The 24,486-nt window shown below is 47.5% G+C and overlaps 3 protein-coding genes across 4 annotated transcripts; 1 reads left to right on the top strand and 2 right to left on the bottom strand.

The window, feature by feature from the left end:
• Positions 1–8,280: 8,280 nt before the first annotated feature.
• Positions 8,281–14,819, bottom strand: LOC119358014 (putative serpin-Z8). Its single transcript, XM_037624749.1, has 4 exons — positions 14,175–14,819; positions 13,040–13,062; positions 10,717–10,726; positions 8,281–8,682 (listed from the first exon to the last, which is right to left on the bottom strand). Exons 1-4 carry the CDS (start codon positions 14,817–14,819, stop codon positions 8,281–8,283), a joined length of 1,080 nt encoding a protein of 359 aa, XP_037480646.1.
• A 425-nt stretch (positions 14,820–15,244) lies between these two features.
• On the top strand, positions 15,245–18,868 carry LOC119359717 (probable metal-nicotianamine transporter YSL11). The gene is made up of 6 exons (XM_037625820.1): positions 15,245–15,688; positions 16,584–16,747; positions 16,839–16,936; positions 17,034–17,168; positions 17,271–17,460; positions 17,549–18,868. Exons 1-6 carry the CDS (start codon positions 15,250–15,252, stop codon positions 18,653–18,655), a joined length of 2,133 nt encoding a protein of 710 aa, XP_037481717.1. The 5' UTR covers positions 15,245–15,249; the 3' UTR covers positions 18,656–18,868.
• A 3,401-nt stretch (positions 18,869–22,269) lies between these two features.
• On the bottom strand, positions 22,270–24,139 carry LOC119355812 (large ribosomal RNA subunit accumulation protein YCED homolog 2, chloroplastic-like). 2 transcript variants are annotated; one of them, XM_037622691.1, is made up of 7 exons: positions 23,839–24,133; positions 23,550–23,738; positions 23,385–23,474; positions 23,193–23,279; positions 22,797–22,877; positions 22,669–22,714; positions 22,270–22,574 (listed from the first exon to the last, which is right to left on the bottom strand). In XM_037622691.1, exons 1-7 carry the CDS (start codon positions 24,016–24,018, stop codon positions 22,489–22,491), a joined length of 759 nt encoding a protein of 252 aa, XP_037478588.1. In that variant the 5' UTR covers positions 24,019–24,133; the 3' UTR covers positions 22,270–22,488. The 2 variants fall into 2 exon arrangements, 1 of the variants encoding a protein (XP_037478588.1); XR_005171702.1 differs by having other exon boundaries at positions 22,479–22,574; positions 22,797–22,945; positions 23,185–23,279; positions 23,839–24,139.
• Positions 24,140–24,486: the final 347 nt, after the last annotated feature.

Below are 24,486 nucleotides of genomic sequence, written 5' to 3'. Positions count from 1 at the left end.
GAGTCTTGACCCATCCTCCAAGCTATACAAGAGATAGGATCAATATCTTCCTAACAACCTGCCTTGATTACAAGATACACACGCACACAATATTGTGACCTATGTGTCACGTCTAACTATACAAACTAACTATCAAGCCTATCATTTAACACAGCTCTCTCTCTCACTCGCACAGACGAAGATGAAGGAGGGAGCACAATGATTTTTTTAGACGGCGAACGTCATTGCGGCACGAAGGGCGTTTTTTTCCTGGAGCTCGAACTCTGGCTCGGCAACACACCGCGGATCTCCTCCGTCAGTACACACTCGGCCACGCACGCATATAGCAAGGCAAACAAACCATCCATGGTTTTGTGCCACTACCACCACGTATACTAACCAACCCACAACATGCACTACTAGCTAGCTGTACATGCACAACATAGGACGCGGCAATCATGTAAACCGGTTTTTTTCTCTGGGACAGGCGATTACCAGGGCGACTAGGGTTTTGCCAGGCCGCCGCTGGCCGCTGTCGGGGCGGCGGCGCGTTGGCCGGCGATCATTGTACCAGACGACGCCCGTGAGATGTCGTGGCTGGTTTTCTCTAACTGCTGTGAGCTTCTACCTACGTGGTTCCAGGGCTGCAGCAGATTTGTTTTTATCTGTTCCATCGCTAGTTCGGAGGAACATGGCTGGTAAGATCTGACTCTTAAGTTGGATGACTTCTCTACAATCCATCATGGAGTGATTCCGTGTTGGACTGTTCTAGTTTGTGGAGGTTGTTTGTTGAGAAAAGAAAAATGAGGATATTGGCGTGGAACTGCAATGGCCTTGGAAACGCCCCAGCAGTACGTGCGTTGGTGGATGTCCAGCGCAGCTGGGCTCCTGATGTGATGTTCTTATCAGAAACTCATTTAGACAGCTATCCGGCAGAGTGTTTGAGGAAAAGATTGAAGATGGATCAAAAGCTTGTCTGCCCTAGTGATGGAAGAAAAGATGGATTGTTGATGTTTTGGAAGGAGATTCATATACAGAGGCTAGATCTTGATCCTATGTATATAGATGTTCAAGTCAATGATGGGACCAATCAAACTTGGAGATTAACCGGGATGTATGGTGAATTCCGGTGGGAAGATAAATATAAGACATGGGATTGTATGCGCCAGCTTCATAGTGCCCATGATCTCCCGTGGCTATTGATTGGTGACCTAAATGAGATTAGTACGTTACAAGAGAAGGATGGCGGGAACCCTCGCCCAGTCCAGTATATGAACGCTTTTCAGGAAGCAATAAGGAACTGTGAGTTGCGAGACTTGGGTTACATTGGAGACCCATTCACATGGAGTCGAGGCAGAATTCGTGCGCGACTGGATAGAGGGCTGGTAAATGATGCTTGGGCATCGATCTTCCCCCATACTGCACTGGTAAATACGGAATTCAATCACTCAGACCACCGGCCTCTTCTTGTTGATACAGATTACTATTTCCATGCGAAGGGTGCGACTAATGGATAGACTAGGACATTCGAAGCAAGATGGCTACGAGAGAGTACGTTCGATGCCGCTGTAACAGAAGCATGGGCGAAGGTAGAAGCTGACCCGAATGCTACGAATATTTATGAGAAACTTAACCTGATGCATGCACAGTTTCATGATTGGGATCAGCGGGTTCTCAAAAAACCTAGAAAGAGACTCCGGAAAGCCCAACGGGATCTCGAAGAAGTCATGGCTAGACCAATGTCTGATGACAATGAAATAAAGAGGAAAGAGTTGGCAGAACGGATTGAATATTTGCTTGAATTGGAAGAAATACAAGTTATGCAAAGGTCCAGAGCTAATTGGATGAAAGGGGGCGACCGCAATACAGGCTTCTTTCAAGCTTTTGCTTCTGCTAGAAGAAAGAAAAACTTTGTAAAGAAACTAAAGATGCGGATGGAAATTGGTTGGAAGGTATGCCAGAACTGAACTCTCATGTCCTAGATTATTTTTCTCACCTGTTTACATCAGAGGTGTAGCATACGGATCCTAGTATTCTTCAGAAGGTGCAGCGAAAGGTATCTCAACATATGAATGACTTCTTAATGGCTCCGTACATTGTTGAGGATGTGAGGAAGGCAGTTTTCAGTATTGGGGACCTGAAGGCCCCGGGTCCGGATGGTTTACATGCAATCTTTTTAAAAAAATATTGGCATATAATTGGTGATGAAATTACTCAGGAGGTTCTTTTGGCTATCAATTCTAGGAAGATTCCGGCAGAATGGAATGATACTACCATTGTGATGATTCCAAAAACTGATGCACCTGAGCTGGTAACTCAATTTCGACCCATCAGTCTCTGTAATGTGCTTTACAAAATTATTTCCAAAATGCTGGCTTTACAACTGAAGGTTATTTTGCCTGAGATAATTTCCCCTACACAAAGTGCCTTCGTTCCCGGGAGGATGATCACTGATAATATATTAATTGCTTATGAATGTGTGCATAAGATTAAGAACAAGAGGGCTGGTCAGACAGGACTGTGTGCTGTTAAACTTGACATGCAGAAAGCTTATGATAGGGTGGAATGGTCCTTCTTACATGATATGATGTTAACATTGGGATTCCATGAGCAATGGATTGAAATAATGATGGCTTGTGCCAGTTCTGTCAGATACAAGGTGAGGTTTAACTCTCAAGAGATAGACACGTTTACCCCTACCAGGGGCATTAGACAAGGGGATCCACTTTCTCCCTATATATTCCTTCTCTGTGCGGAAGGGCTTTCTAGTTTATTGCAGTATGAAGAAGAAGCTGGTGGCATAGAGGGAGTTAGAGTGTGCAAAAATGCACCATCAGTATCACACCTTTTATTTGCTGATGATTCTCTAATTCTTATGAAAGCAGATGTTTTAAATACAGCTTCCTTATAGCATGTTCTGGAGACCTACTGTCAGAGTTCAGGGCAATTGGTGAGTCTGTCCAAATCTAGTGTATTCTTCAGTCCAAATACTCCTGTTGTATCCAGAACTGAAGTGTGTGAATAGCTACATATTGACACTGAAGCATTGTCTGATAAATATCTGGGCCTTCCAGCATTGGTAGGGGCTGATAGAAGTGACTGTTTTAGGCACTTTATTGAGAGGATTAAAGAAAGATTAATGGGATGGATGGAGAAACAACTGTCTACTGGTGGTAAGGAGATTTTACTAAAATTAGTGGCACAAGCGATCCATGTGTTTGCCATGTCTGTGTTCAGTATCCCTAAAGGAATTTGCAAGGAAATAACTGACTTAATTTCCCAGTTCTGGTTGGGTGATGATGAGGAACATAAGAGGATGCATTGGTACTCTTGGTGGAAACTGTGCTATCCTAAAGCCGAGGGAGGAATGGGCTTCAGAGATTTATATTCCTTCAACTTAGCATTGTTATCAAAGCAGTGCTGGAGGATTATTACAAACCCCGACTCATTATGCGCTAGAATTCTAAAAGCGAAGTACTTCCCTAATAGCAGCCTTTTACAGGCAACCCTTTAAAACGGTGCTTCCTTTACATGGCAAAGTATTATGAAGGGACTAGAAACCTTCAAGTTGGGGTACATATGGAGGATTGGTACAGGAGAAAATGTTCATATATGGAGAGATCCCTGGATTCCAGCAAGTCCGGATAGGAAGGTCATTACAGCAAGGGGACACACAATCCTATCTACAGTTGATGAACTCATCGATCCTAATACAAACACATGGGATGAAGATTTGATTAGATCCATCTTTAACCCTGTTGATACAATGAGAATACTTCAGATTCCATTGAGCTATGACGCTTTTGATGATTTTATCGCTTGGCATCCTGACCGGAAGGGTATATTCTCAGTCAGATCAGCATACCGGGTGCAATGGACTCAAACTTTTCAGGGAAATGCAAATGTGATGGAGAGGCCGAGTGGGTCAACTTCTCCGCGGTGTGGAGTGCATTGTGGAAGCTGAACATCCCACGGAAAATACAAATTTTCTGCTGGCGCGCGTTACATGGAATTATGCCCCTAAAATCCATACTCTGTAACCGGCACGTGGGTTCGATGGGAGCATGCCCAATTTTTCATCGGGGTGCAGAGGATGTGCGGCATCTGCTGTTTGAGTGCACTCATGCAAGGGATTTATGGAGTCGGCTGGGTGTTCTGGACAGAGTGGACGAGGCAAGGAGAGTAGACCGGTCTGGATCGGTCATTTTGGAACATATCCTTCTTGCACCAGATAGTCCAGCTCTCATTAAACCGAATCTGGATGTTAAACAAATCATAGCAGTGGGTGGTTGGTATCTTTGGTGGATCCGAAGACAACACACACATGATGGGACTCCTCCTACTCCCATGAGGTGGTCAATGTCTGTTCTGGCAATTGCTAATAATTATCATGTTGCTAATTGTAAGAGTGCGGTCGTAGTACAACGATGGAAAAAAACCAGACCCAAAGTATGTCAAGCTCAACGTTGATGCCTCATTCCATCCTGATGTTGGAGAAGGGGCAACAGCGGCGGTGATTCGGGATGCTAAAGGAAATTTTCTAGCTGCACAATGCAAATTCATTTCATATGCAGCAGATGTGGTTAATGTGGAGGCAATGGCAATGCGAGATGGACTGGCGCTTGCCAATTCCTTAGGTATGCCGCGGGTGGAAGCGGAATCGGACTCTACGATTGTCGTTGATGCGTGTGTGGGACACACAACATGGTGGGATGCAAATTCGGCAATACTCGCAGAATGTGTGGATATTTCCTTTTCTATTGGGAAAGTCGTCTTTAAACATTGTTATCGTGAATGTAACGAAGCGGCGCATGTGCTAGCTAACTATTCTTATTGTAATAAGATTACTAGTAGTTGGACGAACGAGCCTCCTGGCTTGTTAGTCTCAAAACTGATGGACGATATAATCCCTGTTTAATTCAATAAAGCTAGCCATGATGGCCTTCCCTCAAAAAAAAAGCTAGCTGTACATGCACGTATGACCCGGCCACCCCAACCGGCCACTAACTCACGGCCGGCTAATCAGCTACTCCCTCCGTCCGCGAATAAATATACATCTAGTTTTTATCCCAAGTTGCAAACATAATTTGGAATTTCATAGAAGCGGGCATAGCTAGGGGTGAACCACGAGAAGTTAGAGCAATTAATGGGTAGGTGTCGTAAACATTCTGAGTGTATCACGGCGTTGAAGCAGAAGAAAGTTTTAAGATTTTGAATATAAAAGAGTAGTAGCACATATGACATCAAATTGGTACTCCCTCCTTCCATCTATATAGGGCCTAATGTGTTTTTCTAGACCTCATTTGACTTTTGACAAGATTAATAGTACATGAGATGCATAATATAAAAATTATATCATTGGAAGCTCCTTTCACGTATGAATTTGGTGATATGCTTTGTGTAAGTTGCATGTCATATATTATTGCTTTATTTGGTCAAAGTTAGTCTCGAAAAATGTATTAGGCCCTATATAGATGGAAGGAGGGAGTACACTATGAAACTACATTTCAAAACTAATCTAGTAATACTAATTTAGTGTCAGCTGTCACTTTTCCCTATAAAATTGGTCAAAGTTTTAAAACTTTGATTTAAGATAAAATCTAGACGTACACCTATTCACGGACGAAAAGGAGTGACAACTAACGCATGCGCTAATAGTCAAGATTATGGCTAACAAGGGAAGCGCTGGCTATGGGCGACTACGGCTGGTCGGCTGGCTATGCGCGTGCGGCGTGAAGGGGCGAGGGAGTTGGCGGCGCTGGCCGACCACGCCGAGGTATCTTCAACTTCCCTCCAGCGCCAGGCAGTGCCTCCAGAAGCTCCCGCCCAAGAATTACCTTTGCCTAAAACCCACGACTATTTTTTCTATGAGGTTGAATATTTCAAGCTCGCGTCATTGGATTTGGATTCAGATGTTTCTTCGCTCTCAAGTTTAATACCCCAGACAGTAGGCACTATGTCCATGTTACACCTCATCAACTCAAAAATATAGATGATATGATTGAGAGCTGGAAAATGGCATCACAGCGGACAATGCCCAAGAATTGCCTGGGTTAGCAACATATAATGTCCATATATTCCTGCTTGTTCAGTAAGTTCAGGTGTAGACTTAATATTTATAATATAGACTGTAACGGAGTTGACAATATGCAAAGAAAAATATATAGATGATATGATTGAGAACTGGAAAGTGGCATCACAGCCTACAATGTTTAACAAGTGGATAAGGGACTATACAGCACTAAGAAGCAGCAACAACTATATGCTTAGATAAACAGCGGTACTGAACCCAAATTTCTTTCATTTTCTTTTTTATTTTTTCAACTCTTTTTTTGTGTGATATAATTCTTTTTCTACCCCAAAAAATTATTTGCTTCCTTTTTATCAATGCGAATCATGTCAATTTCTAATTAGTTTGATTTGCTTTCCCATTAAGAGATTCTTTGATGCAAACTATGTTTCTTACTCTCTCCATCCCACAATATAAGACCCTTTTTTTCTTCAAGGATACGTCAAGCAGACGTATCGCGATCATAGATAGAAGATGCCAAGATGGCGGGTTTTTACAACGTTACAACAGAACCCACGGCTGCACGAGCCCGAGACCGCATGCTAACTACTCGCTACCACGGCACGAGCCCGAGCCCGAGATCGTTTTGCAAGCTAAAAATTCTCATTTGTTTTTTTATCTTTACTCATTGAGACACCATTCTTCAATAATACACCAGGCCCTTCCACTGTGTTCTGTTCGACTGGTTCTTGGTCTGTGATCTCTGAAACTAGGATGAGAAACCTAAACAATCAGCTGCACACTTTGGACATTCCTATGATCTCTGAAACGACTGTGAGCAACTACTCCCATATGTTATCTGTTTCCTCTCAGTTGAGCCTGCCTGGTTGTTCTGATGTGATGGAAGTGGACTCTGCTGTCTCCCGTAAACACCGTCAAACTGAAGTTCGACGTAGCAACAGGGCGACTAGATATATATGGGATTCAATGCCCCCTCAAGGCCTCAATGGCAGATACTAAGAAGAAAATCTCCCATGTTAAGCCTAGGAGGGTGCCTGGTTTGCCATGCTCTGAACTCCAGCTGAGCCTGTGTCTGTTGTTACCGCCTCGACTGCTAGAGGTTTTGCAGCACCTGGGCGTCAATGAGTGCGGTATTCCAGCTGAAGAATTGTCTGACGCAAAACTCCTGAAGGTTCCTCGTGGCAATGCCAGTGGCGACAGTGCGTTTCAGTAGAAGTGTCTGCTCTACTGTCTTTTTGTTTTGCTGCGTGTCTGAACCCTCGTTTTAATTCCTGAACTGCTATCATGTCGTGTGTTGGAATGTGCGTGGGTTGAACTCGGAAAATAAATGTTTGGCTTTGCGTAACAAGATAGATTTAAACAAACCGGATAAAATTTAAACAAACACGACCGATTTAGCACCTGGGCGTCATTGAGTGCGGTATTCCAGCTGAAGAATTGTCTGACGCAAAACTCCTGAAGGTTCCTCGTGGCAATGTCAGTGGCGACAGTGCGTTTCAGTAGAAGTGTCTGCTCTACTGTCTTTTGTTTTGAGGTGTGTCTGAACCTTCGTTTTAATTCCTGAACTGCTATCAAGTCGTCTATTTTATAGAACATCCTATGTTGGAATGTGCGTGCGTCGGTTGAACTCGGAAAATAAATGTTTGGCTTTGCGTAACAAGATAGATCTAAACAAACTGGATAAAATTTAAACAAACATGATCGATTTCATTCAAGTTCGGACATAATTACATAAAAAGATCGATATATCGACCGTTTAACTAAAAACTTAAAAAAAATAAACCCTATACTGGACGACCACCTCGTAGGCGTTGCCGTCCTGCCCTACCGCACTACCATCGTCGTCATCCCTCTAGCGGCGGAAGGGTGCCGGAGGGCCGCGACAGCCTTGTCCGACTGTCTGCCGCTCACGTGTCCATGGTGACCGATCAGTCACACGGGACGTTTACATAGTTTTAATAGTTGACATGTTTTTGGATTCATCATTGCACGAATATCGTAATCAGGGCCATGTCGATAGAGAATTAGTGAAATGGTTTCTTCTATCTGCACTTTCGTAAAATTTTGAGCAAAACATAGGATATGAACACTTCAAAATTTATCCAAAAGGATGACTGTTGCACGCACAACTTCTCTTGAAATTAAATTACACAGACGAATAAAGAAAAATTCCATGGCTTGTAAACTAGCATGAAACTAGTATGAGACAATGTTATTCCTCCTCTACGTGGGCCAAGCCGAAACAGAATCAGGCGTCGTCCTTGATTGACCTAGCTCTCGATGGAGGGGTCAAGGACATGCCCTGCAAAGACAACTGCGCCGGTTGTCTCCTCCACTATTAAGTACGCAAACGGATGGTCGGCTACAAAATCTACTCGAGGAGGTGGCGGACGCATGAAATTAACACCACCGAATAACATCTCATATATGGACACAGCCGCGGCTATGGTGCCTTCCTCGTTTACCTCGATGACCGCCTTGTGGATTACGTCGTTCAAGACCAATGGCAAGCCAGATTCATCGTCCTCCACCATGTCAGACAAATCGGCTTGATCACTGAACGCCAACTGAAGCCCCAGCTTCTTGAGGATGTCGACGACGCTGCCATGGAAGGACAGCTTGAACTTGGGCACCCGGAACTCCCTAACATCGATCTTCTCCTCCGGCAGGTGCTTTTCCAGGAAGTCGGCAGGCTGGGATGCTATCATGTCAACCAGGCCCGGCAAGCCGTCGAGGGCATCCGGAAGGAAGATGCACATAGAAAACCGTGCGCACATGTTACCGTCAGAGGGAGCGGGACGCCCGGGCGGAGTTAGATTAGCTTGCGTCTGGTACCGGAGTGTGAGCACCTTGAACCCTTGGTGCACGGCGATTGTTAGACTATGTATAGCTTCTGTATCTATGTACGTATATTGTATATATTGTAACACAATCATTATATATAATGAGATAAGCCACCCCTAGAGGGTTGTGCTGGTTCCTCAAAACTTATTGTCTTACATGGTATCACGCTAGGTTACGATCGCTTCCGCTTCTAAACCCTAATACCCGCACCGCCGCCGCAGCCGCCGCCGCCTTCACCGCCGCCGCCGCGCCACCGATCGCGCCGCCGCCATGTCGAGCGCCGCCACCACCGGTTCCACTGCTGCGGGCTTCCTCCCGGCCTCTCTTGCGGCTCTGCTCGACCTCCCGCTCGATGCCGTCTCTGTTCCGGCTCCGATCGGGACAAGGAGCATCGGCTCCGTCTTCTCCACGCCGCCGGCGCCCTCGCTTGGGCGTGACCTCGTGGTCCACACCGCGGCGCCGCCGTCCGCTGCGGACTCCGCAGGCGTCGTCCCGCCGCTCCTGCCGCAAGCGGATCACACTGCCCCGCTGGCGGGGTTGGCGGCGTCCGCCCCGGCCGCGGGCCTTGCGGCGTCCGCACCGGCCGCGAGCTTTGCGGCGCCCGCCCTGGCTGCGGTCCCGCCTCCTCCCGCATCGGCTTCGGTGCCTCCGGCTGCCTTCATGGTGTTTGCACCCCAGGCAGCCTCCTCGATGGGATCGTCTTCGCCGCCGCCGTTTCACTTCGGTCATCTCATCACCATCATGCTCTCCGCCGACAACTACATCTTCTGGCGTGCGCAGGTTCTCCCGCTCTTGGGGAGTCACTACCTGCTAGGCTACGTCGACGGATCGCTTCCCTGCCCACCCGCGCTGGTAGACAGCGTGCACGGTCCGGTCTACAATCCGGCCCATCGCGTCTGGACGGGGCAGGACCAGGCGAACCTCTCCTCCATCCAGGGGTCGCTCTCGCCGGCAGTTGCCGGCCTTGTTGTCTTCGCGAAGACGTCTCATGAGGCCTGGACCATTCTTGAGCGTACCTTTGCAGCGCAGTCTCAGGCTCGTGTCTCTGCACTCCGTCGTCAGCTTGGAGAGTGTCAGAAGCTTGACTCCACTGCCACTGAGTTCTACAACAAGGTCAAGGGCCTCGCCGACACATTGGCCTCCATTGGACAGCCCCTCACCGACTCCGAGTTCAACTCGTTTATTGTTAATGGTCTTGATGAGGAGTATGATGCCTTAGTCGAGATCATCAACGAGCGGGGCAACTCGACACCCATGCTGGCACACGAGGTTTTCTCTCGGCTCCTTCTCACTGAGCAACGGGTCGAGACTCGCCGCACCAGGGGCACTAGCTCCCTCTCGGCCAACGCCGCCACCAAGGGTGGCCGCTCTTCTTCATCATCCCGGTCTCCCTTGGGGCTGCCACCGTCGCCCGCCTCGCCCCCCCCCCCACCTACTGCGACCTTACCGGGGGCTGGCGGTCCACGTGTGTGTCAGCTTTGTGACCGCGATGGGCACTGGGCCTCCAAGTGTCATAAGCGCTTCCAGCGAAGCTTCCTTGGTCTTGGCAATGACGGCAAAGATACACGCAACAATGCCCGTCAGGTCGCCATGGCTGATCGTCCCGCGCCGCAGAAGCAATAGGGACACACTCAGTCCTACTCCATCGATCCACACTGGTACATGGACTCTGGGGCGACAGAGCATCTAACCAGCGAGATGGGGAAGCTTCACACTCGTGAACCCTATCATGGCTCCGACAAGATCCACACCGCCAATGGAGCAGGTATGCACATCTCTCATATTGGTCAAGCATCTCTTCTCACTAGACATGCCAATAGGAGTCTTCAGCTTCGCAATGTTCTTCGAGTTCCATCTGTGACCCGTAATCTTCTTTCAGTTCCTAAACTCACACGTGATAATAATGTGCTTTGTGAATTTCACCCTTTTGATCTTTTTATTAAGGATCGGGGCACGAGGGACATTCTTCTTAGTGGGCGGTTGTGCCAGGGCCTCTACCGTCTGGAGCATCCTGGTGTCGCTCGTGTTTTCAGTGGAGTTCGGGTCTCTCCGTCACAGTGGCATGCTCGTCTTGGTCACCCGGCCACACCTATTGTCCGTCATATTTTGCGTCGTCATGAGCTTCCTAGTTTGTCTAGTAATAAAGATGTAGCAGTGTGTGATGCTTGTCAGCAGGGGAAGAGTCATCAACTTCCTTTTTCAGAGTCCAGTCGTGAGGTGAAACATCCTTTAGAACTTGTGTTTTCAGATGTATGGGGTCCTGCTCAGACTTCTGTCAGTGGTCATAATTACTATATCAGTTTCGTTGATGCTTATAGTCGCTTTACCTGGCTTTACCTTATTAAACGCAAATCTGATGTGTTTGATATTTTTGTTCAGTTTCAAAAACATGTTGAACATCTTCTCAAGCACAAAATTGTTCATGTCCAGTCAGACTGGGGGGCGAGTATCGCAACCTCAACTCTTTTTTTCAGTCGCTTGGGATAGCTCATCGTTTAGCATGTCCACATACACATCAGTAGAATGGTTCAGTCGAACGTAAGCATCATCATATTGTTGAAGCTGGTCTTACTCTTTTGGCCCATGCATCTGTTCCGTTTCGGTTTTGGAGTGATGCTTTTACCACTGCATGCTTTCTCATCAACCGTACTCCTACTCGTGTTTTAAACATGAAGACTCCCATTGAGGTTCTCCTTAATGAACAACCTGATTATACCTTTCTCAAGGTATTTGGGTGTGCTTGCTGGCCGCATCTTCGTCCATATAACAAGCGCAAGCTTGAGTTTCGTTCTAAGAAGTGTGTTTTTCTTGGCTATAGCTCTCTTCATAAAGGTTACAAATGTCTTCATGTTCCCACTAATCGTGTCTATATATCTCGGGACGTCGTGTTTGATGAGCCTGTTTTTCCCTTTGCCAACCTTCCTGTGTCCACTGTCGAACCACCATCCCTGCATTCATCCTCTGTTGCTTCTGACCAATTTGATGATGTTGCATACTCTCCTTTGTTGTTACCTAACCATGGTGCAGGAACCGGACGTGGAGCTCGTTTGGAGCTGTTGGAGGATTCACCATCATCATCGTCGTCTTCTGGTGGGCACGTCGATCGCCCTATGTTGCATGGCATCGATTCGCGTGCCCATGCATGGTCACCCGACGAGCCCGTCGCGCCGAGCATCTCCACTGCTCGGTCCGTTTCGCCAGCGGCTGCCGAGTCGCCCGCGGCTCGGCCCGTCACGCCGTCTTCGCCCGCGGCTCGGGTCCTCACGTCGCCTTCATCAGCGGATCGGCCCGCGACACCGGCGGCGCCACGGCCCACTATGCCGAGCTCGCCATCGGCCCGGTCTGTGATGCCGGAGTCGCCAGCTGCTTCGTCTGCTCTGCCGGTTTCGCCGGTGGGTCGGCCTTCTTCGCCAACCGAGTCCGAGGCTACCGTGACTGGCTCCTCGTCACCGGCTGACTCGTCAACGTCGCCGTCCTCCAGCCCGTTGCAGGCTGCTCCGTCGACCTCGGTGGTTCCTGTGTCCCGACCACATACACGCAGTCGCAGTGGCATTTTCAAACCTAAGGAACGTAAGGATGGTACGGTTGCTTGGTTGGCTGCTTGTTTGGCTGCTGCTGTTGCGGATCCATCTTCTGAGCCTCGCTCATATCAGGCTGCCCTGCGCATTCCACATTGGCGAGAGGCTATGGAGCAGGAGTTTCATGCTCTTCTTCGTAACAAGACATGGACTCTCGTTCCTCCACCACCACGGGTAAATGTTATTGACTCAAAATGGGTATTTAAAGTGAAGAAGCATTCGGATGGATCTATTGAGCGTTACAAAGCGCGACTTGTTGCTCGCGGTTTTCGGCAGCGTCATGGTCTTGACTATGAGGACACCTTCAGTCCTGTCGTCAAGCCTACCACTATTCGGCTTTTTCTCTCCATTGCTGTTTCTCATGGTTGGTCACTTCGTCAACTTGATGTGCATAATGCTTTTCTACATGGATTTTTGGAGGAAGAGGTTTATATGAAACAGCCGCCTGGTTTCTCTGATCCTGATCGTCCTGACTATATCTGTCGTCTTTCCAAAGCACTATATGGTTTGAAGCAAGCTCCTCGTGCCTGGCATGCCCGCCTTGCCTCTGCCCTTCGTGCTCATGGGTTTGTGCCGTCTACTGCTGACACTTCATTATTTCTTCTACAGAAGCCAGAAGTCACTATGTATCTTTTGGTATATGTCGATGATATTATCCTTGTCAGCTCTTCTCAGTATGCTGCTGATGCTCTTGTCTGCTCTCTTGGTGCTGATTTTGCGGTCAAAGATCTTGGGAAGCTTCACTACTTTCTTGGAGTTGAGGTCACTTCTCGTGCTACTGGTCTTGTCCTTACGCAGAAGAAGTACTCCTTGGAGTTGTTACAAAGAGCTGGCATGCTGAAGTGCAAACCGACCACCACACCCATGTCGTCTACCGACAAGATAACAGTTGTTGCTGGTGAGCTTTTGTCTCCTGCGGATGCCACAGAGTACAGGAGCATTGTTGGTGGACTTCAGTACTTGACGATCACGAGACCAGATATCTCTTATGCTGTTAACAGGGTTTGTCAGTATCTTCAGGCTCCCAGAGATACTCATTGGGCTGCTGTTAAACGCATTCTTCGTTATGTTCAGTTCACCCTGACATTTGGTATGCATATTCGGCCGACTTCCTCTCGGGTCCTTTCGGCCTTCTCTGATGCAGATTGGGCTAGTAGCCCAGATGACAGGCGATCCACGGGGGGTTATGCAGTATTCTTTGGCTCTAATTTGATCGCCTGGAGTGCTCGGAAACAGGCTACTGTGTCACGTAGCAGTACTGAAGCTGAGTACAAGGCTGTGGCTAATGCTACTGCAGAGATTATTTGGGTGCAGTCTTTGCTTCAGGAGTTGGGTTTGTCTCAACCACAGCCTCCTATTCTTTGGTGTGATAACATCGGTGCTACATACCTTTCTGCAAATCCAGTATTTCATGCCCGAATGAAACACATTGAAGTTGACTATCACTTTGTACGGGAACGTGTATCACAGAAGCAACTCCAGATCAAGTTTATCTCATCTAAGGATCAACTTGCAGACATCTTCACTAAGCATTTACCGCTGCCACAGTTTGAGGCTTGTAGGCGCAATCTTACCCTTCTCAGTTCTTTAGAAAGTGGCTAAGATTGAGGGAGGGTGTTAGACTATGTATAGCTTCTGTACCTATGTACGTATATTGTACATATTGTAACACAATCATTATATATAATGAGATAAGCCACCCCTAAAGGGTTGTGCTGGTTCCCCAAAACTTATTGTCTTACAGCGATGAACTGGGGCTCCCAACTCTGCATGAAGGGCACGTCGACGGCGCGGCCGTCGAGCCGGTGGAAAAGCTTGCTCTCGGTATCCCTCTTGCAGAAGGGCTCTTGCCACTTCCCCTTGAAGTATATGGCGTTGCCGAGCACGACGCGGGTGAGCGGCGTCACTGATTCCGGGCCGAGGACGCCGCCGATCAGGTTCTGCGTCGCCCGCGCGGCCCACTCGTTGATCTGGCCGCGTGCTCCCTCCGGGTCGTTCTGGAAGTCGACGGTGCTGGCCTCGGCCTTGTACGTGCTCAGGACGGCGTGGCGGTAGGCTGGCTTCAGGGCGCAAGTGAGGTCGCTCCACACGCCGCACGCGAACGCGATGCGCGGCCCGCCGGAGCCAGACTGGTCTCTGAGCGCTTGCTCCGCCACGAGGGAGACGAACACCTCGAGCGCGGCGCGAGACGGCGCGCCGAGGACGCCGAGGATCTCGTCCAGGGTGGCGCCCCGGGCGCCCGCGGCCAGGAGCGCGACCGCGGCGTAGATGGACAGCGGCGAGAACACCAGGTTGCTCTCCGAGTTCTCCTCGGCCAGGCGCCTCGCGAGGTCGGCAGCCAGCGCCGCCAGGCCGCCGGACTCCGACGGCCCTACTTCGAGTTCCATCGCTGGCTCTCCGGGCAGACAGACAAAATCGCCTCGATCGAGAAACAAGAATCGCGGTTCTTTTCCGTGATGGGTTGGAGATTGCTACTAGTAATCGGGTTCTTTATGTATCGGCTTGATTTGATGAAGAAAAGAAAACGGAACTTGGTAGGTTTTGTTCGAGAGTTCGTTCCGGTTTCTGTTCACTCACGAGATAGAATTTTGAAGGAGGCCGTGGGGCGTCGTATCGTGCCAGCATCGGATACCTCTTCCGATAAAAAAGGCAGGGCACAGTTGTATTCCGGTTCCAATAGGAAGGCCGGCAAACCCCCGCAACAGAACGGAACACGGCTGGCATCGAGATCTCAACGGCCTTCCATATATACGCGGACGCCCCGCCACCCCGTGGAACCGCGAACAGTCGTACGTACCCCGAGAAGATCGAGAAGCCATGGCGACGGACGCCACCGCAGCCGCGGCAGCAGCAGCGGCGGCCGCAGCCCAGGACGCCGACGCGGTGGAGACGGGCAACCTCCTCCGGCGCCGCAACGTCAGGAGCAATGACGACGGGGAGGCGGAGGAGGAGGCATCCGTGGAGCGGGCGTTCTTGGAGAAGCCGGTGCCGACGTGGCGGGAGCAGCTGACGGTGCGCGCCTTCGTGGTGGGGTTCCTCGTCGCCGTCATGTTCAGCATCATCGTGATGAAGCTCGGCCTCACCACCGGCATCATCCCGTCGCTCAACGTCTCGGCCAGCCTCCTCGGCTTCTTCCTCGTCCGCCTCTGGACGTCGGCCATCGAGAGGATGGGGTTCCTCAAGCAGCCCTTCACGCGCCAGGAGAACACCGTCATCCAGACCTGCGTCGTCTCCGCCTACGGCATCGCCTTCAGCGGTAAAAACCTGAACTAGCTTCCCGCCCGTCTTTTGTTCCTTCCGTTTCCGCGCCCTCGATAGGAAGATTGGTGCGTCTGCTCTTTTTTTTTTGGGCTTGTAGGAAGCCGTGCTATTTTTGCTTGATTTAGCTAATTCAACCACACCGGAAAAATAGCACATCTTGATCTGCTTTTTTATACAAATATAATAATAATAATAATAATCTAAGTTTCATGTGGTTTATGCTATATGCTACCGTCGTAGATGAATATTTTGGCTCTGCTTCCTGACGCCAAAAATAGATTTAGGTTTGTGGCTTTTGCCATTGCATGAAGATTTCTGCAAAGGAAATTGGCAATTCCAAAATTTTGGAATAACGAACCACAATATAACCATCTAGTCCGGCTAGTACTATTGTTCTTCCTTTTTTTGTGATTATAAAGAACATGAGCACACATACACACTTATGGTGAGTACTAGCAGGGTTTCTGATTCAATACTGATCAAGAGACCCACCATAGATGTATTTATGCTACTCTATCCGTCCCAAAATAAGTGCCGCGGCTAAATCAGTGACATTATTTTAGGTCAGAGAGAGTAGATTTTATATGAAGATTTTACTTTAATTCTGCCATTACGCACAAAATTCGTCTAAGGAAAAATACAATGTCATAATGTTGGAATGTTGACCCACAAAATAATCAGTACTTGTTATCTAATTCAATGCACTTGTTTTCCCAGCGTTTATGCTAGATCACGTTTGAAGTTTTTTTTTTATGCTCTTCCTGACGCCACGGCTGATTTAGTTTGCTCATTGCATGGAATTTTTTATGCAAAATAAAAATTGCTACTGTTAATATGTTTGAAATACTGTAGGCCATGTTCTGATTCAATATTAATTCGAATTTGAACAGGTGGGTTTGGCAGTTACCTGTTTGCTCTGAGCGAGACCATAGCTAAGCAAGCAACAGAGGCTAACGATGCTCTGAACATCAAGAATCCCCATCTCGGATGGATAATAGGATTCCTGTTCCTCGTCAGCTTTGTCGGGCTTTTTGCGCTAGTGCCCATGAGAAAGGTAGAAACTCCACTTCCCCAATACTTTCTTCATATACACAGTATATTAAAAAATACTTGCCGCGGTTGCCAACTGGAATACTTGGTTGCAGACTATGATTGTGGACTACAAGCTGACATATCCGAGTGGCACCGCAACTGCTTACCTTATCAATGGATTCCACACACCCCAGGGCGCCGAGCTTGCAAAGTGAGTAACATGCATTTCTATCCACCTTGCTGGTTGTTTCTACAATATGTACAAGCCACAAGAAGTATTGACTGACAGAATGCCTGGCCTATTTCAGGAAGCAAGTTCGTACATTGGGTAAGTACTTCTCGATGAGCTTCGTTTGGGCCTTCTTCCAATGGTTCTACACTGCTGGGAATGACTGTGGATTCAGTTCCTTCCCATCACTTGGCCTTGAAGCTTACAAGAACAGGTTAGCATCATCTTGGTTTCAGCATCAGCTACAATTGTTATGAATCATATATATCCTTATGCCATACGTGTGTCCTCAAATTCTACTATTTGCATCAACCAGGTTCTATTTTGATTTCTCGGCTACTTACGTTGGTGTGGGAATGATCTGCCCCTACATTGTCAATGTATCTCTTCTGATTGGAGGCGTCTTGTCGTGGGGCATAATGTGGCCACTCATAAGCAGCAAGAAAGGAAGTTGGTATCCTGACTCTCTTCCAGAGAGCAGTCTACATGGACTGCAGGCTTACAGGGTACTTGGCTTTTTTGACACAGGCTGCCACGTTTTGCTTTTACAACCACATGTAACTGTTGAGAACTAATAACATCTTAACATCGCAGGTGTTCATAACCATAGCAGTAATCCTTGGGGACGGCCTGTATAACTTCCTGAAGGTATTTGGCAAAACAGTGAAGGCTTTCTACGAGATGTATAAGGAGAAGAAATCGAAATCACTTCCTGTCTCTAACATCGGAATTCCTGTCGCTGCCGTGGAAGCTGAGTCTTTTGATGACAAACGCCGCAATGAACTATTCCTGAAGGATCAAATTCCCAAGAGAGTTGCAATTGGGGGTTATGTCATTATTGCAGCAATAACGACTGGTTGCCTTCCGCTCATCATCCCACAGCTCAAGTGGTACCACATTTTGGTTGCATATGTCTTTGCGCCTATCCTGGCCTTCTGCAATGCCTATGGATGTGGCCTGACCGACTGGTCCCTGGCCAGCACCTATGGTAAGCTTGGGATCTTTGTGTTCGGTGCTTGGGCAGGCGCTTCGCACGGTGGCGTGCTCGTCGGGCTGGCCGCTTGCGGTGTGATGATGAACATTGTGGGAACAGCTGCTGACCTGATGCAAGACTTCAAAACCGGGTACTTGACTTTAGCCTCACCAAGGTCCATGTTCATCAGCCAGGTGGCAGGCACTGCCATGGGCTGTGTTATCGCCCCCTGCGTCTTCTGGCTCTTCTACAAGTCCTTCGACATTGGCGTCAGCGATAGCGCTTACCCAGCACCTTATGCCATCATGTACCGCAACATGGCGATCCTGGGTGTCGATGGCCTGTCCGTTCTCCCGAAGAACTGCCTCATGCTATGCTACATTTTCTTTGCTGCTGCATTCGCCGTCAATCTCCTGAAAGACTGTGTGCCCGCGAAGGTGGCGAAGTTCGTCCCGATCCCCATGGCGGTCGCGATCCCGTTCTACCTTGGACCATACTTCGCCATGGACATGTGCATCGGCAGTGTGATACTCTTTTGCTGGGAATGGATGAACAAGGCTGAGGCGCAGGCGTTCGCACCGGCAGTTGCATCTGGCTTGATGTGCGGCGACGGGATCTGGGCCCTGCCGCAGGCCTTTCTTTCTCTTGCCAACGTGAACCCTCCAATCTGCATGAAGTTCTTGTCAAGGGCCACCAATGCCAAAGTGGATGCATTCCTCGGGAACTAGTCATAGCTGTTGAAATAGTGTTAGATTGTTTTGTTATATGAGGTCGAGTAGTGATAGCTACTGTTAGAATACTTTCTTTTGATAAGCACAATCGGTTGTGTATAAAGATATCTGGTCCAGGCTACTATGTAAAGTATTTTTTTATTAGTTTGCTTCTAGAAGTATCTCATGGTGTAAACAATTCACTGCTTTATAATACTGCAAATTGTCTTATCTCTAGTCTTGTTGATTAAGTTCAGAGTTTCAGCTATGTGAACAAGGTCTCTTGCAGAGTTGCAGTTCGAGGCCATTCTAAACAGAATACGGTGCATATTTGGAAAGGCGCATCGGCACGGAGTAAAGGCAGGATGAACATACTTGCTTGCTCTCGAGCTAGAGCTCTGCCCTTTCTCCCCACGCCTTTGCTTCCCCGCATCCCCTTTGAGCCTCTGCTTCCCCACATCCGCCACAACTGCAAGTCGTGAGCGGCGACGGAGCGCTGGAATCAGCCTCGAAACCAGTGGGGAATCTATCGGCTCGGCTGGGAGCGGTTGCGTCTGCGTCCCTCACGGCGCTGATGCATCATGGCGGTCGACCGGCCGCCGGCAGCCGCTGGCCCTGGCCTGAGCGGAGCCGATCTGTTTCTTCGTTGGGCAAGTGTCCTTTTTTTTAAGAACTTGCTTGGGTAAGTTTTTTCTAAGAAACACACGTAACTTTATTCATACTCATGGTAATTACAGGTACACAGATTTTAACCTAATATCCGAAAAACACGAAGTAACTCCTACGACTAAGAATTACAATAAAATCTCTTGAAAACACCTTATTCGTGGTATCAATTTCTGCTCGAAGAAATACTTCAAAGACTTAGGTAAAGAGGTTGCAATTGAATTGGATCAATGATGTTGTCACTATGTCACCCGCACGAACATTATCAATAATGATTTTAAAAGCGCCTTGAGTCGCCCATCCAAAAAGATGAGAAGCCTTAATCGATGAACATACTTGGGTCGGGGATGATCCCTTAAAAGTGCAGGTCGTCGAATCAGTATATCTTCATGTGGTGTCGATAAAGATTTCACCTTCACAAAGAATCAAACCAAAAAAAAAAAGCTTGACACAACAATATAAACTTATCAGGTCCAAATAATCAAAACTGCGAAGACAAAAAACTCTCTAATCTCATGATACCACCAAAAAAGACGAGAGAAAATTTATTCTCAGAAACTATGATGATCATTAGACGTTAACGACAAACATAAAGGTCTTGAAGATCCGAATAAAGATGGCAATGGGTACCCATTACCCGCGTACCCTGCGGGTAAAAACCCTATTAAAGCATGGGTATGGGTCAAAAGGATATCCATGGGTACATAAATAGGAAAATTTCATACCCATCGGGTATAATGGGTATGAGTATGGTTTAGTATAACACATACCCATGTACCCATGTACCTGCATATATTCTGACAAATAGACCTTATATATTATTATCCACATATTAAACATAATATATGTACATAAATCCGACAACCCTAACAAGACCTCATCATGCATTCATGTTAGGCCGCCGCACCACAGTAGCTAGCCCACGAACGAGTATGTGTTGATGTCTTGATGTGTTGTTGTTTAGAAATTATTATTAATACTATAAGTTGTTGTTTATGACTATATAATGCTCAAATTGGTGTGTTGCAAATCTGGGTAATTTTACCCGCGGGTAACCACTTACCCTGATGGGTGACAGGTATGGGAAAAAATTGTATCCATCAACGGGTATGGATACGGGTGATGGGTAAGGTTTGGGATGATGGGTAAGGGTATGGGATGGCTCCACCCGTAACCAAATCCTGCGGGTGCCATCCCTAGATTCGAAGACCCCCCCCCCTCCCCCCCTCAGTGCCAATATGACAGCCGAAGGCAAGGGGACCTAAATTTCTCACATGACAGCGGCTCAAATAGTAGGCTAACAGACGCCTTGGGGGAAGGCGAGCTCCTACCTAACGCTCGTTAGCGTGAAATAGCTGAGCTTTCACGCGGGGCGCATGGGCCGGCCCATTTCATGGCGAGCACCTACTAAAATCCCAAATTCATGCTTCCTTGAGAAATCGAACTCGCACCCCAGGGTATGTGTTCATGGAATTTCCTATTGGACGCACTCTGCGTCAAACTGTGCAGGTTTCGGGAACATCCAGCAATCCTTCGATTAGGACAGCCCGTTTCAGCTTTAGTCGTCCACAGTTTTTGGAAACTTCTAGAAGGTTCTTGAACCGATTTTTCCCTTGTTCTATTTTTTGGTTTTCCTTTTTTCCCTTTTCCTGTTTTTTCTTTTTCCTTGGTCTGTTTCCTTTTCTTTCTTTTCTATGTTTTTCCTGTTTTTTTTGTGTCTCTATTTGTCTTTCCTTTTCTCCTTCTTTTCTAATAAAAATATTTGAAACTTTTTCGCGTTTCCAAAAATTGTTCGGCGGCTCCCAAATTCTTCTCAAAATTTAAAAAATGTTCGCGTTTTTGCAACACATGTTCAAATAATGCAAAATTAAAAATGTTCAAAATATTCGAAATTTGTTTGCCTTTCCAACAAATGCCAGGATATTTTCAAATAAAAGGCTGCGTTTTTTGCAAAAAATGTTCGTATTTTACAAATTTTGTTCGAAGATTTAAAAAAATGTTCTGTATTTCAAATTTTTGTTCACATATTCAAAAATGTTTGTGCTTCCAAATTTTTTCAGTAATTGTTCTCCATTTCACAAAAAATTCTCAAATTTTAAAAAATGTTTGTGCTTTAGAAAATTGTTCAGAAATTCTGAAAATGTTCAAAATTCAAAAAAAAAATCGTGATATCATAAAATTGTTTGCTTTTGCCGAAACAAAATCGTACGTTCAAAAATTTGGAAAATTGTAAAGGATATTTTTCAAACAGTGTCAAGTCTTATAGGAGTACTTTCTTTAGTTCACTTAGTTTTCCGCTGTACATTGGCCAACCGAGCTCATCCATCGTTGTGGCTAGTAGCGTGCGAATTTAAGTCGGCAGTCCTGTGTTCGTTTCCTAGCGATTGCGCCCAAACTGTTTTTTGCGCCGCACTGCAATGGGCCGGCCCAATCAGCGCACGGCAACGACGTGCCTGTGCGAAAGCACATCGACGCAGAACGCGTGACATAGCAACTCCCTGTGTTCATTACCTGGTGAGCTGCCAAACGTAACTGATTAATAGGCCGCATGAATATTTAAAAACTACACATAGCGGAAGATCAAAAAATATATCATTTTTTTACCATTAAACATTTTGTGATATACGCTGAACAAATTTTAAATACACATTGAACATTTTTATGATATACTCCCCCGTCCCAAAATATGGGTCTTCACTTTGTACATTGTACTAACTTTAGTAAAAAAAATCTATTAAGCTTGGGACACTTATTTTGAGCGGATGGAGTATGATGAACAATTTTTAAATACACGTTGAACATTTTCTCCAAAAAAAAAAGTGTGAGCGGGGGCATGGGTGAGTAAATCCTTGGAAGAAAAATCAGTAGACTTGAAAAACAAGCCGTAGTTGTGGAATGAGTTGTGAATTCATATATTCCTCAAAAGAATATTCTGATTTCATGCATAGTTTCCCACAGGAAATATATTTGAGGAAAGAGAAAAAATGGTTTGTTATAGTCTAGTACAGTAGTCTCTGTGAGTATACAGTTAAAGTATTATGGAGAGAAGCAATCACTGGATAACCATGTCAATTGATTAATCATCCGGTCACATAAGCTTTTTGTTCGATATATCACACTGTAGCATTTTCGTATCAGATAATCAGTGGCGTCGAGTTGAAACTGCATCGCCAATAGTAATTTAATTAGCTGGGCGCCTTATCCAGACTTCTCTTGAGATCAAGAAGTTTTGACCACGTTTGGCTGTACCGCTTCTTCTGGTTACCAGCACCTGTAAATTCACAAGATAAACAACTGTTACAGCGATGTACAGTAAAAGCAACCAATCCAATGTACTAGTTGTTGCAGCTCGTCTTAGCACTTACGTTTCCACACGACAGGAGACTTCTCACACGCCTCCGAACATGAACTCTGAATGATGATAATCAGTAAAACTGTAAGAGGTTGTGTGTCGACAGTCGACAGTTCGACATGACATGCTGCAAGTGCAAACCTTGGCTGACGCTGTTAGTCGTATTGTCTCCTGGATTGACGAGTCGATATCAATTTCTGTTCCTGGCTTCACGTAGATGACCTGTTCTAAAAGAAATAGTCGTAATGGTTACGGTAATTATATATAGCATCAGAGCTAGGTAAATCATACTCCCTCCGTTCCAAAATATAGCGCGCCCACGTTTTTCGAGGTTCAACTTTGACCATAAATTTAACCCACGAGACCGACTGCGGCGGGATCAAAAATTATATAATTAAAAACTTTTTTTGAATACGAATTCATTGGTATAATTTTTTCGCCCGCCGCAGTCGGTCTTGTTGATTAAATTAATGGTCAAAGTTGAAGCACGGAAACCGAGGACGCGCTATATTTTGGAACGGAGGGAGTATCACGTACTGACGGATCGCTGTCTCCGATTTCAGGCAACCCGCTCTGATCCTTCCTGGAGGAAGACAGCACCGTGATGTCGAATTGCTCATCAATCTGCAACGGGGTGCCAGGATCCAATGCTTTCAGTTAACTTGAACAGTTTCCAAATGCGCCATCTTTCAGTGGAAATTTTTCCAGGTGATCCGCGGTGTGGTGTACCTTTGTGCAGTATGGGGCGGAGCAGGAATCGCATATTTTGGTGAGCGATGTGACCACTCGCCCTTTGATCGACATTCCGAACTGGGTGTGCTGTAAGCAGATGAAGATCTTAGAACTATCAGTCAGCTGCTCACTTGCTCGGTGCATATTTTCTGTTTCAGTTACCTGCTGGACCAGAAGGTGCACCAGGACGTCGGCGTCGCCCTGCCCGTCCTCGATCAGGTCGTCCAGCCTCAGCTGCCGGAGCGTCAGCTCGAAGTCGCTGCTCCACTCATCCCCTCCGCCGCGCGACGTCCCGACGGAGATCAGGCTCTGCCGCGCGCCGGGTCCCCTCCGGCGGCTCCTCCTGAGGCTCTGGATCGAAGCACGCAAGCAGCAGATGATGGCCTTTCAAGTTCAAACCGCAGCCCACGAGTTTATCCTACGACCGACTATCAGTAGATCAGTAATTCACCTGTGTAACCTGGACCCTTTTCGGTGACTCAGCGGGGTACTCATCCTCGGTCGGGAGCTGCGCGTGAACGGCAAGGCTTCTGCATCTGCATCTTCCGTGGCTCCTGCCGCCCGGGAGCTGTGCCGTGATCGGGTTCGGCAGCAGCCTCACCGCGGGGCTGCACTTGCAGGCTATCGCCATTGCTGTCGAGCTGAGAGCAGAGCTTCGGCCGGATGTGCTAGCTGCATGCGTACCGTAGGAAACGGAGCCACGGGGACACAATTGCCTTATCCTCTTGCAGCTCCCTGGCGTCAGTTTCCTCAGTGATGTGTGGTGCTGGTGCATGGTGGGTAATTCGTGACCGGTGCTGACTATACCTGGCCATACCTCGGGCTGGGCCGGGCTTCGGGCCGGGCCTAGCCAAGCCTGATGCAAAAAACCCAGACCTGGGCCTGGCCCGGCCCGACCATCGGGCCTATTTTTTAGGCCCGAGCCCGGCCCGAACATGTAAAAGCCCGTCGGGCTCCGGGCCGGCCCGGCCCAACCTTTAGAATGGTGCAAAAACGACGGGCCCGGGCCTGGCCCAGCCATCAGGCTCAAAATCTAGGCCCAAGCCCGGCTCAGGAGCAGCGTCGGGCCGGGCTGGCCGGGCCGGACTTCCCATGGCCA

Source organism: Triticum dicoccoides, chromosome 2A (genome assembly GCF_002162155.2).
Source record: "Triticum dicoccoides isolate Atlit2015 ecotype Zavitan chromosome 2A, WEW_v2.0, whole genome shotgun sequence".
Lineage (NCBI taxonomy): Eukaryota > Viridiplantae > Streptophyta > Magnoliopsida > Poales > Poaceae > Triticum > Triticum dicoccoides.
The sequence above is the reverse complement of the archived record's forward strand: the minus strand, read 5'-3'. Positions and strand labels throughout refer to the sequence as shown.

What these genes read in the sequence shown, in the direction of transcription:
- LOC119358014 (XM_037624749.1), bottom strand. Translation starts at nt 14,819, where the DNA reads ATGGAACTCGAAGTAGGGCCGTCGGAGTCCGGCGGCCTGGCGGCGCTG. An exon ending in GGGAGCCCCAGTTCATCGCT is followed by an intron (nt 13,063 to 14,174) that starts GTAAGACAATAA and finishes ATATACCAAAAG; the next exon opens with ATACATAGTGACTTCTGGCT.
- LOC119359717 (XM_037625820.1), top strand. Translation starts at nt 15,250, where the DNA reads ATGGCGACGGACGCCACCGCAGCCGCGGCAGCAGCAGCGGCGGCCGCA. An exon ending in CTACGGCATCGCCTTCAGCG is followed by an intron (nt 15,689 to 16,583) that starts GTAAAAACCTGA and finishes GAATTTGAACAG; the next exon opens with GTGGGTTTGGCAGTTACCTG. An exon ending in ATGGACTGCAGGCTTACAGG is followed by an intron (nt 17,461 to 17,548) that starts GTACTTGGCTTT and finishes TTAACATCGCAG; the next exon opens with GTGTTCATAACCATAGCAGT.
- LOC119355812 (XM_037622691.1), bottom strand. Translation starts at nt 24,018, where the DNA reads ATGGCGATAGCCTGCAAGTGCAGCCCCGCGGTGAGGCTGCTGCCGAAC. An exon ending in CCGCCCCATACTGCACAAAG is followed by an intron (nt 23,280 to 23,384) that starts GTACACCACACC and finishes ACCCCGTTGCAG; the next exon opens with ATTGATGAGCAATTCGACAT. An exon ending in TCGGAGACAGCGATCCGTCA is followed by an intron (nt 22,878 to 23,192) that starts GTACGTGATACT and finishes CTTTTAGAACAG; the next exon opens with GTCATCTACGTGAAGCCAGG.